Source organism: Tenrec ecaudatus, chromosome 5 (genome assembly GCF_050624435.1).
Source record: "Tenrec ecaudatus isolate mTenEca1 chromosome 5, mTenEca1.hap1, whole genome shotgun sequence".
NCBI classification, from domain to species: Eukaryota; Metazoa; Chordata; class Mammalia; order Afrosoricida; family Tenrecidae; genus Tenrec; species Tenrec ecaudatus.
Window position 1 is genome coordinate 93281762 of NC_134534.1, and position 17678 is coordinate 93299439.

Genomic DNA, 17678 nt, shown 5'->3' on the forward strand with positions numbered 1-17678 from the left:
GAGGCCACAGGAAAGCCACGAAGATCTCATGCATACAAAATAAGGTTGGATGGCATAGATGGTAAATGGAGAGAGTAAGAAAAATGTGATCATCAGAGAGATTCGTACCTAGCCAAGGGGCTATTGTGTGATTACCACATAAGGGCCCAATAGTGAGAAGTACTTGTGCAGCCCAATGAAATGCAGAAACTCGGGCCTCTCCCCCTATGGGGTTTCCAATACATCATCGAGCTTTAATATCAAATGATTCTAAATATACCGGGTTTGAGAACCTCTTGAATAAGCCAGGATAACCCTGATATGGGGTAAGTAGGTACATGACAGGTGGGCAAGGCTTCCTGTGATCTCCATAGAGCGCATGCACATCCTGTAAGCAAGACAGCAAGAGCAGGACTCCAGTCCTCCAAGGGGGAAGCCACTCTCCAAGGGGGCAGCGACGAGAAAAGTCTGCGGCCTGACAGCAGCAGCTCCTCGGAGGGCATCGGAGACGCCTCTGCGGCAGTAAGGAGCGAGGAGACATTAGTCACGTTGCTGGAGTAGGTCTGGTGGCCAAGAAACTATGTAAGTATTCCCAAGACATTTATATTGGAAATAATTACTAAGGAATCCCAAACCTCAGGGGAAAAGAGACCACCTGCCTTCTCTCTCTAACCTGCCCCACGAAATCATAAATCTAGTCACTGCTGTGTCAACTTGCTTGCTAGATTTTAATGACATTTTTTAAAAGGATGCACCTATTTCTCCCTTATTAATGTTCGTGTTATCATATAATTCAAACATGTGACAACAGCAAAATAAAAACAACAAAAAACACCCTGTTATGCAACTATTTTTCACATTGACAATCTGTGCCTGGCAAGGTCGTTACCAAGGTATGATGCAAGATGGACAGTGGCTGTGATGGTTAGGGGGAATGCCAACTCTCTCGGTTGTTGTTCTCATTGGTTTGGCAGTTATGCGATGATGTAATCTGGCTGTTATGTGATCCAATGCGGGCAGCCTCCATTTCTCATGATGCTTCATGCTGATCTTTATAATGTAAGTGGGGTGATAAGAATGGAGTGGATGTACTATGCTTAAGGTCTTTTTTTTTAAGAGGTATTTTGGTAAATCCTGAGGAATATTCTTTAAGTTGATTGACGGAGACAAACAATTTTATATCTAAGAATAGTTGAGCAAAATCAACTGATTACATTAGACAGTGAGCCTATTAAGCTATATTATTGTTTCTGTATTTCTCCAAGATTACCATGTAACCATTTTAATTGTGGCACTCAGTAAACCTCTCTGGAAATACACGGAATGAAGCAATGGATGCCAGATGAGTATCGCCTACTTATCACTTTTCTGCCAAAACCTCTGATGAGAATAACATGGACAGTAAACCAGACACAGTTCCACATTTTCTCCCAACAACTGACTCTGCTTGGGTTTGGTCTGCATCTCCATAATCTTCTAAGGCTTACATTTACCTCGAATCATTAAAGATAACAGTGAACAGAGGTTATATGATAGATGCACAAGCTGTTCGAATTTTGAGTTCGAAGGCTGAAGTTTACAAACTTGCATATAAGGAACGTAATAAGTACTTTGTATTTGAAATTAAAAGCAAAACATGTAGCTGAAAACACATTTTCTGTAAACATTATGTCTTTCTGTGACCAAAACAGTGTTCACTTTAGTTTGAGACTGGGTGAAATACAAGCTGGAACCTACCAATGTGACTTATCGCTTAAAGACTTCCTAGTCCACCCGTACATGTGTTATGTATCAGATGATGGTGTGTGACCCTGCCTCCTCCAAGGTCACTTGAAGTTCAGTACTTCAAGTACTGTCAAGGTCACTTGAAACTGACGTACTCAAATTATCAAACAGGTCTACCAGTAGGAGCACATTAGAAGAACACACAATACTTACAAAAATTTTCCATTTATCTTTGATCCTATTAGGACAATCTGCTCAGATTCATCTCGAGAGATTTTCCCGTGGAACCAGGGCATTTTCTCATGGGCAGTGGTGGCGATCAATTTTTCCAGCTGAGGTTTCTGACTGATGATAGCTTGTTCCAAAGCCTGACCCTGTTAGGGGAGGCAGGTCCAAAGAGGAAGGCAGAGGTAAGAGTAAGTAATGCTAAAGAAAAACAAAATCTTTTAAATAGACAAAAACCATTTCCAGTCAGTACTGAGCCCAACATGGGATAGCAAATGTTTCCTGTCTTTATCAGTTGTTGTAATCAACTCAATGGCAGGGAGTTTCAGTATATTTTCCAAGTATCTGGCCAACATTAACAAACCCAATACAATTGGTACCTATTATAAAATATCTTCAAACTTACCAGGATCAAACTAGATTTTAGAATGAGGAGGCTAGCCCTTTAAAAGTCAGACAAGCCTTACGAAAACATTTGGGGTAAGCTACAAGGTCTAAAGGTCCTTCTAATGATCGTTCAGGAGATGGGGTTGGTCTGTCAGACCCTTGGTCATTGAAGAGAAATTAAGAAACCTTACGAGAGACCAGCTATCCAGAGGTATGAACGTAACACCTTTCATATCAGCCTCCACGAGGTTTCACTCTAAGTACTCATGTATCCTGCTCCCTGCAACGTTGGAAAGGTAACCACCCAAAGTGAAAGTGATCACATGGTAAACATAACATAGTGAAAAAATAATCATAATTGGCCAGTTTCGCATCCTGCTGCTGGGGACTCGGCAGTGGGCAAGACGTCGCTACGTTGAGGAGCCTGAGCCCGGGCCGAAGCCTGAGCCCAAGGCGGTGCCCACGATGGGCGTCGAGCTCTGCAGCTGCAGGTCAAGCTGCAGCTCTGGGACACCGCGGGCCAGGAGCCTTTCAGGTGCATCACCAGGACCTTTTCCCGGAACATGGTGGGCGTCTCGCTGGTCTTTGACGTGACCAACAGGAAGTCCTCTGACCACATCCTAGATTGGCACCCAGGCCCCGACAAGGCCGTCTTCATGCTGGTTGACCACAAGAGTGGCCTGCAGAGCACCCGCTGTGTTTCAGCCCAGGCGGCAGAGGAGCTGGCCGCCTCCCTGGGCATGGCCTTTGTGGAGACGTCAGCCAGGAGCCACAGTATTGTGAAGCTGGCCTTCGACACCCTGGCTGATGCCATCCAGCAAGCCCTTCGGCAGGGAGCCATCAAGCTGGGGAAGACTGGGATGACGTCTGCTTCATCCACAAGATTCAGAGTCCTGGGCCCCCAAGCCACACCCAGGCCCATGCCAGTGTGGATCTGGAGAGAGAGCCAGTTCCAACAGTGCCAACTCAGACCCACCTGGTACAATGGGGGCAGTGTTAGGGTCTCTCTGGAGTAGCCGGGGAGGGGCAAATGCTATGTGTCCAAAGGTTCATCTAACCAGCACTCTGACACGTGGGGACTTGGGGCAGTGCAGAGCTTAGCCCATGCTAAGGAAAAGTCTAAGAGCGCAGCTTCAGTTTCCTCAGCTGTGAAAGAGGACCCAGGACACACCCACTTCTGCCCAGCAGACGGCACCCAAGCCATCTTCCTTCTCCTCTTCTGGGGAGGAGACGCGTTCGAGCAGCCCTTAAGGGGCAGCGGCTGGCCTCTCCCTGTCTGGAGGAAAGGAGAGGGATGGAAATGGAGGGGGCGTGAAAGCAATTGGTCTGATGGACGGATGGGCCACAGAAGCACAGGACGGTGCCCGGCTTCCACCACCAATGGCTCTGCAGGGGCTCACATTAGAAGGTCCTGGATAGAGTGGGAGAAAACATTGGGGAAAATTTCAAAATAATTTTTAAAAATGGATTAGGCTTATCAATTTTGGGGTAGAAACTGGTAGATCCCTCAAGCCTATAGCCAGTCCTTAGTCATCTTCCAGGTCTGGAAATGAACTCCCCCCGCTCCCCCCACCCAGTTCAATTTACAGGCCAACAATAGATAGGTGTACCCAGAGAATAATACCACACTTTAGAATGATTAAGAGTTTGAGATCAAAAGGGCAGCATTTCCCCAAGGACAATGCTCACAAAGGTTAGGAAAAGAGGAATGGAAACAGGAAACACAGGGTGGAAGTGGGACAAATGATGTCACCTTGTAGGGACTGCAATTGATGACATGAAGCAAAGAAGGAAAAAATAAATGACTCCAAACTTGAAGATGGAAGGAGAAGGGGATTTGGAAGGGAATGTGAATATGGTCATTTTATCATGTTTCACAGATGGAATAAAAGCTCTTTGACATGTTCCAGGGGCAGTACCAACGAAGGAGGCAGAGAGGTTCAAAACTTAAAACTATCCCTCAGCCACGCCAAAGCATGAGCCAGGCATGCATCACAAATGCATTGGGCTATGTGAAAGAAGACACATTCATAAGACATTCTGGAAAATATCGACCATCAAATTCGAAACCAGATGAGTGCTTTCATGATTCAGGTTGTGGGGGAAAATAAGACAGAACAAGGGGGCGCAGGTGAAGATTTGGGCAGAGTCCATGTGGAGTCTGTGACAGTATCTTGGGATACATTTCCCAGAACCCCCCGCTACCACAGGAGAAAGTTCTTGAGAATCTCATGTATGTGAAAACACTGCTGGGTATGCATACATGAGACAAGAAATGACAAGAAGAGCTATGCTGGCTGGGAAGGATTTTAAAAAAACAACTTTTTTTTTAGATGTCTTATGCCTTCCAAAAATATATCCTCTCGGCAAGACAAGAATCTGGATTCCAGTAACATTTCTGGTGAGCCAATCCAGGAGAATGGTGCAGGGGTGGGGGGGGCTGGACACAGAAAGCACCATTCTTTACCATGATGGGGATCAAACTGGAGCAGCTGCCAGAATCCCTTTCAACCCGTGCAGCATCTTCTTGGTCTCTACAGTGAGAATCCAGCTCGATACCAGAGGCGAGAAATTCTCACTTGAGAATTTTACTTAGCAGTCTTTTGGCAGTTTATCTGTCTATTATCCTGAATTTTAAATCTTCCCATACCCAAATCCTGTCGTGTGTTGTCAGGATGGAAATATTTCCTTTGTACGTGTGAGACTGGGTTTCTTCCGTGTTTCTCTGTCTTGACCTTCAAAACTAGGGTATTGTTTCCTTCCGTTTATTTTGAAGTTTAAGGGTTTTTCTGTTCTTTTGACCTGTTTTGAGAATGTTGTGAGTCTACAATGGAGAGGAGAGCTTTGGATTTGAGGTTTTAAAACAGATTTAGTTGGCTGTCTCCTTGGTACTGGGGAAGCAGTGGATGAGTGTAGTCGGCTTACTTTTTGAAAAGCATGGGCTCGCCCCTCTACCCAAGCTGGAGACCAGCAGGACGCCACACCAAGGGAATAAGCCTCTATTCTGGAAATCTCTTCGGATTTTATACAAATTTTGCAGGTTCTTCCTTCCTCTGTTAACAAACAGCTTAATATGTTTGTAAGTTTTATTTACGGATACTTTTTTCTTAAAAATATTATTTTATGGCACATGCATGCTTATGAGTCAAACTTTTAATATGATGAGGAACAAATGAAGTTATCTATGCATATATGCAGTACCTTTAGAATCAGCATCTCTAAGTTCTTTGCTAATGTTAAATTGATTTAATAAATATTTTATCTATTTAGAAGTTCACATACATTTTTTTCCACATACATTTTTAAAAGAAAATGCTCAGGTCTGTTAAATAATGTGTTCATTTCTTATGCTTAAAGAGTTATTTAAGAGCTGTTTAAAATCATGGAAAAAAATTTAAATTTTTGTGATATTAGCTAGATTTTGGTAGATGTATTTGTAAGATAGAAAAAAACTGGCAAGCCTGTAAATTTCCTAGCTCAAGGGCATCTGCACCTTAAAAAGCTCATCAGGACAGAGGCTAATTAGGATATGAAGGCTCATCTTAATATTTGAATCCGACTCTAACCAAAGTTCTCAGACCTGTTTACTGAACACCAAAGCCTACTTATATTATGTGGCTTATAACTAATAGTTTTAGACCTTCAAATCTTTCACAAGGAGTTACATCATAGCCAGATCCTGAAATAGTAATGGGGTCACTGTTGCTTAAAGTAGATCTACATCACGGCTAGTTGTTGATGATGATCAGTTCAAGTCAATGTTAATTATCACATTAAGTACATTAGTGCAGTAGAAGTAGGCTGAGAAAGCACTGCAAGTAGACGACGTCAACAATTTCTCAGTTACGCAACTGAGAAACAAGAACAGAAGGTTTAATAACAAGTTTGGTTTTATATCTGAAACTTCAAAGCATTTCATTTTAATATATTTTTTTCTAATTTGACATTTCTTCTGACTTTATTTCACCTCGTTTGGCTCTGCATTAGTTTGGAGACTTCCCAATCACATCTTTCACATACACAAATCTATTTCACATATGTACTGTATATACTCTAGTATAATCCGACCCGAATATCAGTCAAGGCACCTGACTTTACCACAAAAACTGCATTAAAAATGTGCTGATAAACTTGCCTTATACATGAGTATATATGGTACTTACTATGACCTAGCCATGACCCTATCAATTTTTGTCACCTACAGATAAACCTTTGTTTGTGAACTCAGGAAGACATTTAATAAAATATTTTTCTACAAAAATAGACTTATATTTATAAAAAGGACTAATATCCTAAACTTGGAGCCCGCCAGACTAAATCAAGATTTATAGACCTATGAAAGGTAAGAAGGCTCATGAATTACTGCTAACTCATAAGTTGTCAAAAATTAGCCACTACATAGATGAAATGTTTCTTTAAGTTCCTTATGGGAGAATATTATGGTCATTGTAAGAGTATGTTCTGTGTGTAAGTAACTACGTAAAGGGGTTTGCTATAATTTAATGTGTTCAGGCCTGGGACAAAGCTGTTATTACTAGAACATGGCAGAACTCCAAACATGAGGGTGCCAGTCTCTCGAAAACATTGGCAAGGACCCTAGTAAAAGTTAGGCCGCTGACAATAAGCAGTTCAAGACCACCAACAGCTCTTATGAGAAAAAGATGGTGTTTTCTGCCCCCATGCATGTGCAGCTCTGTCTTGCCCTATGGTGTGGCTGCAAGTCAGAGTCGACTGGATGGCAGTGGGCAGAAACCATTCTAAAGTGACATGGGGTGTACCTCAAGGCACTTTTCCCCACCCGTTTTAGGACAGGTGGAGCTAAGGTGTAGTTTTATTTTATGGGTCTTATGAGGATTTTCTAACCATCAAATGATCATCTTTACTGGATGGACACTTTTTATAAATTCCAGAAGGCTTTGGAACCTGCCTTCTCCCTTCACTGACTCTCATTCCTTCAAGCAGTAAGCCCTAGATCTACCTAGAGGGAAGAGCTTCCTCGCACAGGGGTGAGCTAGCAGGGGTGATGCAGTAAGGACCGGTTAATTCTGGAAACCCAGGTCTGGGGAGGGGATGTTCTTTTCTATTTTTTTTTTTTGACACAGTATAAAGAAAGAGGATGCTTGAGGCCTGCCATGGTCTCCTTTGCTCTTTCAGATGAAAAATACCCCCAGACACAGTTCAGGGATGCGACTGTAAGAACTGGGACAAGTTGAATTCTCAGATCCAAAGGAAAAACTGATGTTCTGTGTAATAAGTTAGGAACTGGAGGAACTTGGCCTGAAAACAGTAGCCTACACTATAATGGCAAACTAGCTACCAAGGGTCTTTAGAGAACTGATGGCATTTTAAAAGTTAGAAGAGGCTTTAATAAAACCCACTGCTCTGGATCCTAAGAGTCCCCTGGGAAAATAATATTTAGAGATAAGTTTATAACTTCATCCCAGTTGATAGGTCTTCCTTGAGATCACCAATCAGAAATTATAAGAGTTGGGCGTAGGTTAAGCAATCTTGTAACTCTCTAATAAGTTTTGAGAAAACAGGGGAAGTGGTCTACCCACAAGAAAGTTTAATAGAACTTAGACTGTTTGTCATTAAACCAACTCCTTGTAGATGAAGGAAGCTGAAACACTTAAAAATGTTTCAGGTGGACATACCTACTTTAGGCAAAAACAAAGATCTCCCCAAACCCTGTAGAGGCACTGGACCCGTGGAATTTATATTACTTCAAAAGTTAACGAGTAACCTTCGGTTTGAGTCTATCAGACATTGGCTACCTGTTTTTGTTTTTTTTTTGTTTTGTTTTAATATTTTTATTGGGGCTCATAAGGCTCTTATCACAATCTGTACATACATCAATTGAGCAAAGCACCCTTATACATTCGTTGCACTCATCACTCTCATAATTCACCTTCCACTTGGGTTCCTGGAATCAGCTCGGTTTCCCTTTTTTTTCCCCCATGCCCCTCCCTCCCCGATCCCACCCCTGGTCCCTTGATAGTTTATAAATAATTATTATATCTTATCTTACACTCCCCGGCATCTCCCCTCACCCGCCTCCCCCTTGCCAATCTCCTAGAGAGGAGGTTACACATAGATCTCTGAGATCGGTTCTCCCTTTCTACATGCCCTTCCCTCCTGGTGTCGCCACTCCCACCACTGGTGTTGAGGGGTTCGTCTGTCCTAGATTCCCTGTGCCTCCAGATCCCCACTGCACCGCTGTACATCCTCTGGTATAACCAGGTCCGCAAGGCAAGGTAGGATTGGTGTCATGATGATTGGGAGGGGAGGAAGCGTTCAGGAACTAGAGGAAGGTTTTGAGTTTCATTGTTGCTACACTGAACCCTGAGTGGCCCATCTCCTCCTCACTACCCCTCTGGAAGGGGTGTCCAGCTGTCTACAGGTGGGCATTGGGTCCCCATCATGCACTCCCCCTCTTTCATGGTGATGTGATTCTCACCACCACCCCACCTTTGATGTTGGAGACCTGGTCTCCTCTGTCCTTCATGGTCACCTATGTTGGTGTGCTGCTTCCGTGTGGGCTCGGTTGCTTCTGGGCTAGATGGCCGCTTGTTTGCTTTCAAGCCTTTAAGTCCCCAGACGCTATATCTCTCAGTAGCCGGGCACCATCAGCCTTCTTCACCACACTTGCTTATGCACACTTTCGTCTTCAGCCATTATGTGAGGAAGGTGATCACACAATGATTGTTTTTGTTCCTTTGTATCTGCTACATGGTCCATTCAACACCTTGTATTCGCTTAGGCCGTGTGCTTCTTCTCTGTGGGGGCTACCTGTTATTATATCCTACTTTTCATCTTCTGCCCCAGGCTTGAAAGCTATGTTTGTCTTAGTGGGGAAGGGCAAAACAGTGCAAAATGCTGCAAAGTTCCCAGGCATAACATCTTAGGTACATCTTTCTCACCTAAAGAAACCCAAGCTCCTGAACTGGGGTTTAAGCCAAATAGAGTATTGAACATGAAATTTATGAACCCTCCAAAATCAATCACCGATCAGTACCCTTTCTGATGGATAATTCACCTTCATGTATAATTTGATTATCCCCATATATACTTTTTATATATTTTAATCTAAAATTATGTTAATTACTGGTCTAGTAGAATATACACTTGATTAAGAAAGCCTTTGTTGAACTGTCTGACAATCTAATGGAGTGTTAAATTTTCCATAAGAACTACCTCCCATCTTTTTTTTTACTATCATTTAAATCTGCTTCTGACTTCAAACTTTTACAATATTTTAAGATGGCAAGGTCATACAATTAAGGTTAAATTATGCACTCTCCTTCAGCAACCTGTTTACCTCTAGTAGTACCTTGTTTTAATCTCACCTACAGTCTAGTTAAATGATTACTTGTGTGACACACAGTTGTTAAAAACAACATTTTCACTTGTGTTTAAGAAAATGTTTTGTAGCCATGAGCCAAGCCGTGCCTTAACATTTCCATGGATGATACAGAGAACATTATGACAGAGTACTTGAAACTGTGGCATTACATGTCACAAAACAAGAATAACTCGACTTAGGTTGGGGTTGGTCATTTTTGAAGAATTTTAATCCCTAGATAGGTTATAGTTCAATTGAAACAGTCTTTAAGAAGTCGATCAATCACTAGAGGGCAAATAGCAGACAAAGCCACTGAGGGATGGAGCACACAGTGATGCTTAAGCCCTTTGGCCAAAGTGCAGCTTTGGACTTCACCTTCATGGGCCCAGCAAGCTAGAGTCTGTACAGCGGTCAACACTCCTTGAGGCACATAGACAACACAGGAAAAGTAGAAGAAGACATGTACAGAATTAGACAATAAGCCACATAACTACACACTGTAACAGCCCTACTGACATTAGGCTTATTTGAGTAGCTAACACCAAGAAGAAGCAACAAGGTAGGCTGACTTTACAACAGAGTAGGAATTTTAATCTGCATTCCATTTACAGTATTATCTTTCACTGCTGCCTCCGATGTAGCAGAGCAAACAGAATGGCTTGGACCTAGGTGCTCAACGCTCCTTAGTCTCCTGGTAAAGACAGACAAGACAGTATCCAGTGGAATCCAGCACTGAATTTAAAGCACTTCTATGGCCACCACCTAAACCCAGCCAAAGCACAGGTTCATTATCAGTGTTCAAGCTTCAAGTTCTAATCAAGAGGAATGAATGTGTCAGTGCCAGAAGCTGACAAGCACTTTTTCTGCAAAAAGCTGCAGCCTGCACACAGAGCCCCGTCTCCATCTTATGCCTTAAATCAGTCCAACATCCATCATCAGTACTCTATTTCCATACAAATTTCTAACCGTTAAAACTATGCAAGTGGACAGGACAAATCCTAGAAAAACAGGAAGAAATGGTGTGTTGATATAGGAGGAGATGCACACAAACACATGTACGCACGCACACACACATTAGGAAGTGTGGCCTAACCATGTCCTCAGAGATAGAGCATGTAGGGGAAAAGGAGGTAACTTTCTTTTTCTTTCATTTCAGCCTGTTATACCAACCAATCTCTTCCTGACTTTTTGTAGTAAAACTTACATTAAGAATCTTTTTAAGTGAAGTAGAGGAGGGAGAAATATAGCCGTGTATGTGTAGTAATATGTACGTTAGTTGTGTTGTTCTTAGACCTAGCGTTGATGGGTGCCAATCCATTCCTCTCCGCTCTTTTCTTTGTCCCATTATGACTAAGAATTTCTCCTGGGATGCCCTTTGTATGTGACTCAGGGAATTCAACAGATCCAGTCTTTCTAAGGAAACCTAGACTACAGATCATAAACAAGCTTAGACCTATGAATACCTCACGGAATAAAGTCCAGCATCTCTACCTGAAAGAGATTACTCCCCTTAATATAGAGTCTTTCAAGAGAGCTTTCTACTCAGCTAGGCAGCGTAGTGATACTCTACACCCCATAAAGCAGGAAGTAACTACAGCAGGAGAGATATCTGCCTCCAATCCCATAAAGAATTATCTGCATGAAATCTCTCAGGGGGCAATGAGAGAAGACAAGGGGTGAAGGTAGAGATTTGGACAAGCAGGTGCAGAGTCTACGCCACCTTCATGGGATGACATTTCCCAGAACTCCTAGCTGCCCTCAGAGGACGTTCTCAAGAATGTCCTGGGCACAGGAACTCTTAAAACTGCTGGCTCTGCACATGGGAAACAAGAAATAACAGGGCTATCCCTGCTGACTGGGAAGGAATTCTCCCTCCTTAGGAATTTCTTAATAAAACTCTCGTGCAATACCCTCATGTGTTAAGGGAACAGAAGCACAAGCATTTGATAAGGTGATGGTATTGTTGCATATTTTGATTGTGGTGCAGGTTACATAATACTATGTGTTTGTTAAAAAAAAAACATGAAACAATACACCTAGACAGGATGACTTTCAGCTTTTACCTATTTGATTTATCTGACTTTAATGATGAACATCATGAATCTCTCTGAGCTGTGCATGGAAACATGTTAAAATGGCAAATATTTGCTAAATTGATATTTACACTTTTTAAAAAGGTTTTGAGGGTTCCTGCTATTTCTCTGTGGGGGCTGCATGGAGTTACTCTAAATGTATATTGCTAGAAGATCGGCTGTAGTCTGAAAATGATTCTAATGGAGACACTGCACTAGCTGCAGGACGAGTGGTTAAAACTCACCAGCCCTCTGAGGGAGAAAGATGTGAATAGCTTTCTTCTAGAAAGTCTTGGAAATCCAACCGACAGTCACTATGCATTAAAACTGACTTGATGGCAGGGAGTTCTATGAGAAGGCTAAAGGGAATTTGATTTCAACCACAAATTTCTGTAACGGTGCAACTATAGACAGATAACCATTAGTTTCTAGGGGGCCTGGGGAGGAGAGAGGAATAAGTAGATGGAGTGTGGACAATTTTACACTTATGAAACTATTCTGAATGGTACCGTAATATTGGATACGTGAAATGATGCATTGTTAAAGCACAACATAAATTGTGAATCTTAATGTGGATTTTAGTTAATAAGTATGTATCAAAATAGGTTCATTAATTGTAAAAAAACAAAACACCACATCGAGGTGGAGGTGGGAGGCTATATGGGAACTCTGTAGATTTTCTGAATTTTACTTTTAAGACAGAATCTCTAAAAAGGAAAGTAGAATTTTAAATAGGATAAAAGGATCACTAAAGACATATTGAATAAATGCTAATGAAAAAATACCAGCTTACAGTAATACTATCTGTCCATCAGGTTGAATTTAAGACAATATGAAAGGTGTAAAAGGAGCTTTCAAATAGTTTATGTCCATACTGTTAGGACTTTGTAAGTATCAGAAAACATCAAGAAATACAATAAGCACACATCTCGGGCATGCAAGAAGCAAATGTGAAACAATTAAGTCCATGCAAAAAACTGTCAAGGAAATTTGTTTACTGGTGATAGTAAGTGCTAGTAGGAATATTGCAAGAATGTAAATTGTCAAAATCTCTGCAAGCATTCCGGATGGTAACTTGTCAACATAGGTTCAAATTAAGTACACACATCCTTTAAGTTGGCAAACCCAACCCATTCAACGTTTATCCTGCAGATATTGTATACAAGCTTAATAAGTTATTAGCTGCTATGGATTCAATAAGACTCGTGGCAATCCCATGTGTTAGAGAGTAGATCTGTCTCTATGGGTTTTTCTTAACTGCAATCTTCACAGAAGCAGATTGCCAAGTCTTAATAGCAGCATTATTTGTAAACAATGGAAATGTCCTTCAATAGCACCAGTTAAATAAATTACATAGGAGGGACCATCATAAAGACAAATGAAGGGGGTGGGTGGGGATGAGGTAGCTGTGTGTAGACTGAAAAGGAATGTGCTTCAAGAGACAACATGAAAATCAAGGGCTACCCATGCTACCTAATTTGACGTCTGTGAGATAAGTAATAATGAAAAAACAAACAACATAGCTATTGATAGTTGCCTCTCTGATTAAGAACTCGGCTTCCTTGGGCAGAGACACCTGCATGGCTAGAATTAAGGGATTTATACTCTGGGTACCCGGATGGCTTGTGCTTATCTACTAACCTAGATGCCAGTGGCTCACAGCCACCGAGCTGCACCATGGAAGAAAGACCTAGAAATCCGCTTGTCGTCGTCAGTCACGGGTGACTTGATGGCAACGCATTTAACTGCCCATCGACCCATCCATCTATAAATGAACTCTCAGAATTGACGTGAGGGCAACACTTCTATTTATTTTTAACTTACTTACTTATTTCACTCTCAACTGCTTGCCTAAGAGCAAAGATACCATCTTGAACGTGTCGATTTGGGGCCCAAGTTGAGAACTGGGGAGACTGTAGCATATTAGAGACACCGCTAGGCGAAGCCTATGGAACTACAAAGGGTCTTGAACACGGGGACCAGAAGATGCTGGCTTACCTGCAGATTCCACGTCTGTTTCACATACTCCCGAATGAGGTTCTCTTTCAAGTCTTCAAAAGGTCCAGTCTTGGGCTGCACCCCGGGTGGCCGGTTGAAAGGCTTCTTGAGGAGGCAGATGAGCCCATCAGATTCCCTGGAGTGGTAGTGGCAGAGCTCGGCAGGACTGGTGTGGGTCCTGCCACCGGCAATGGCGTAGGTCCCATTCAACTCACGCTCGATAGTGTAGTGGTGGGCCTTCCTGCCATAGGCCACAGACAGGGCAAAACCTCCCAGGTAATTGCGGCTCTGGCGCAGCAGATAGAGCCCATCACTCATGCCCCCCTGGACGAGGTAATCTTCGGCCTCCTCTCGGGTGATGTTGCCGAAAAAGAAAAGCAGGTGGTTAGCCGTGTCGGACATGCCACTGGCCATTGCTGCCTCCTCCCCTCACAGCCAAGAGAAGGCAGACACAGAGGGAGCCACCTGGGAAAGAAACGAAGACAGGACACCAGTTAAGAAAAAGGTATATTTCTTTAGTTAACTCGAACCCTTTTTGGCCAGCATAGGATTTCTCCTTCTTTGGACTGCAGTGTAATGTCCCAAAATGCTGCTGCCTTTTCTGCTTACTTAAAGATGAAAACTTCCTACATTGGTACAGGCAGCAACTGGAAACACAAGGAATCCAGGACAGATGACTCCTCCAGGACCAGTGGTGAGAGTGGCGATGTCTGGAGGGTGGAGAGAATGGAGGGTACAAAGGGGGAACTGATTACAGGAATCTACGTATAGTCTCTTCCCTGGAGGAGGGACAGCAGAGAAGAGGGCAGGGGGAGACATCAGAGAGTGTAATATATGACAAAATAGTAATAATGTATGAATGATGAAGGATTCATGAGGCACGGGGCAGTGGGGAAGGAGGGGAAAAATGAGCAGCAGATATTAAGGGCTCAAGTAGAAGGCAAATGTTTTGAGAATGAGGATGGCAACAAATGTACATATGTTTTTGACACAATGGATGGATGTATGGATTGTGATAAGAATTATATGAGCCCCCCCCAAAAAAAAAGAATTGTATGAGCCCCCAATAAAATGATTTTTTAAATTAAAACTTCCCAATGTATCATCATCAGAACATGTAATTTCAAGAGTAAAGTATGCAAGCGACAAAACTGACTTTTGCTTACGCGTGTCGGGGTGCAACGAATTCAAAGAGCACATTAAAAAGAGAAGTATGCTTGCACAACAGAACTCTCCAGAAGTGAGTCTGTCGATCAGCAGATGGCTGTGGCCGGTATGAGTTTAACACAGTGGCTTCCCTTGAGATGTTGACAACTGCAACTATAACTAACTGCTCATCTGAGTTGTCAGATTTATGACTAAAAAACATCACTGAGGAATTTTCCTCCAGAAAGACAAGATTCTACTTTGCCTTATCACATAGTAGACTGACACATTAGCGAGTGGATGTGATAGCCCCACTTACACACAAAGTAACATCTAGTGACTGTGGTCACCAAGCCCTCTCAGCTGGGGCTGTGGGTGACACGAGCAACAGGCCGATGCCTTGAAGCATGAGAAGTAACAGCTTCGAGAGGTCCCATCGACCTCAAGGTAACCGCTGTTTGCTCCCCTCCCCTGGGTTGAGTTGGGTCCCTCAAAAAGATATGGTCAAGCCCAAACCCCACCCATTGCAGAACCTGTGCAGATGACCTTGTTCGACCACAGGGTCATACATGAGGTTACACCGGAGTAGGATGGGTCCTCTTTATTTCTTGATAAAAAGGGAAGAGAGACACACACAAAGGGAAGGTGGCATGTGAAAACAGAGGTAGAAATTGGAGTTATATTGCCAAGGAATACCTGGACAAGTGGAATTTGAAAGAGAAAAGAAAGCCTGTTCCCATTAGGCCTTCACAATGCGGTCGCCAGTGGCAAACCAGTTTCTGTATGAAATACGCCGAGTCCTTGCTTGCTTTCATGCATGGGCTTCTTCCGATTGGCTTTTCATCATGTTCCTGACTCTATGCTTTTGTCTTATTTAAACATCTTAGACTCAAACTTTTAGTCTCCAGATTGGTGAGACGATAAATTTCTCTTGGCCTGCTAACTGCAAGGATAGCCATCCTAAACCACCAGCCACGTTGAGGGAGAAAGGTGGGACCTTCTACTCCCACAGAGTTTCTGTCTTGGACACGAACAGGGACAGTTCTACCCCGCCATGCAGGCTTGCTGTGTGCTGGCATCGACTCCAGGGCAGTGAGTTTGAGGGTTTTTTGGGCTTGTAGTGTTTGTGAACGAAGCCTTGAATTACACGTTCGTCCTTGTTTAGTCTTAGGCTGTAGTGAGGCTTCAGAGAACTAACATTATAGACCAGCTTAGACACCAAGTATAACCATGACAGTGGTCACTGAAATGCTCTCTCCCCTTGGGCGTGGGAGATTAGGCTAACAACGACCGTCTTGGGTCATGGAGAGCCTGACAACAGCACAGTTGGCTCCGACATTCTGCGGACAGGAAGGCGAGCAGAGCACGTGGATGCTTCCTGGGTGCTACAACCTGCCATCTGTAGGAAAGAATCGATGCAGATTCCTTACTAAATGGGAAAATGTATTATAGAAAAGATAATGCTCCGACTGAAGCAATGCACTTGGAAACTAATTGTCATCGTGTAGCATCCGTGCTAAAAGAAGGTCGCCAATAGATTTCTAAGGAAAGTGTTTTCTCTCAGGGGTAGTTGGGAGACATTCTAGTCTCTTAAGAGGTGTCTATTTTCAACAAAAGGGTCTTGCCATCAGTACATGACTCTACTACTTTATCTGGAAGAAATGCACCAGATAAATGGAGTTGTATCAATTGCTGTTGAGTAGAAATCGACTCGTGCGGATATCCCGTGTCAGAAGAAGACTGTACGACACAGGGTTTTCAAGAGCATGGTTTTCACAAGGCCTTCCTTCTGAGGTGCCTCTGGGGGAACTGGAACCTCTACTCGTTTACTATAAGATGACTGTGTTAACCATTCACATCACTCTTGGAGAAATGCGCAGACAGGCCTCGTAATACTCCTCACAGGCCCATCTATATCTATGTGAAACATCTTTCTTAGTGTGAATTGTTCCACAAGAAACCTAAAGTAAGACTTGCCTGATAGAGCCATACGATTTTCTCTAGATAACACCATCAAAGCAGTACTTCTGGGTGAGCATCTCAACGCACATGAACTTAATCATCAATTGATAGGACAACAAACTCACTTGTAAGCTGTTCTTCTCATAGCATTTGACTATCGATGACTAATTTTCCTTTGTCCAACAAATTCTAAAACATTCCCTCCCAGCAAGTTTTTTTAAGAGTCCGTATGCACTCTTGGATAAGACTGCTAGTGACAAAAAAAAGATATCTTTGGGAAATAGTGAGTTGAGAGGTCTTTGCAAAAGATGTTTCTTCTGTATCGATGTTTCTTCTAGCTATTACTTCTTCGATGCTTCTGTTGCTGGTTCTTTCCTGCCCTGCCTTTCAGTAGTGATGTACTAACCCCTCCTTTCCCACATGTGTTCCTGTCCTACGGAGTGTCTAGCAGAGCTCTCTGACCCCCTTTGCAATGCTAACTTCTCTCTGCCTTCTACCCAGTGATTAGAGTACCACCGAGCCACACCTCTGAGACGTTCGTGGACGTGGAAACCTTCCGGGACTTGGTCACAATGCAGGCGTCTGCACTGCTCTGGCCAAGTACGTCCATGTGATCTGACCATCTCTGAGACCAAGATCTGAGCCGCCTCTTTCCACCCGTACTGCACTGCACTCAGGTGCTGGCCCACAAGTTACCAGCTGCTAGTTTTTGTACCTAGGATCTCGGGTCATTCTGAGTTCCTGGTTTGTCTCCTGCTCATCTTTCCATCATCCTGCTAACTTTTCCTCCAAGTGACTTTGAAACATGTTTGTGATTCAACCCATCTATGTTCATTGTCTCT

General features: G+C 43.0%; 1 protein-coding gene and 1 pseudogene across 1 annotated transcript in view; one reads left to right on the top strand and one right to left on the bottom strand.

Annotated features, from left to right (window-relative positions):
* The window catches only part of SYK (spleen associated tyrosine kinase), a 77714-nt gene extending 60268 nt beyond the window's left edge, over window positions 1-17446 (bottom strand). The window contains exons 1-3 of the mRNA XM_075550860.1: window positions 17350-17446; window positions 13729-14156; window positions 1918-2078 (exon numbers count right to left, since the gene is read on the bottom strand). Of these exons, the coding sequence (XP_075406975.1) occupies window positions 1918-2078; window positions 13729-14156; window positions 17350-17446 (686 nt within the window). The remainder of the gene's footprint in view (window positions 1-1917; window positions 2079-13728; window positions 14157-17349) is intronic.
* LOC142448501 (ras-related protein Rab-42 pseudogene) lies at window positions 2583-5376 on the top strand (annotated as a pseudogene).
* Window positions 17447-17678: the final 232 nt, after the last annotated feature.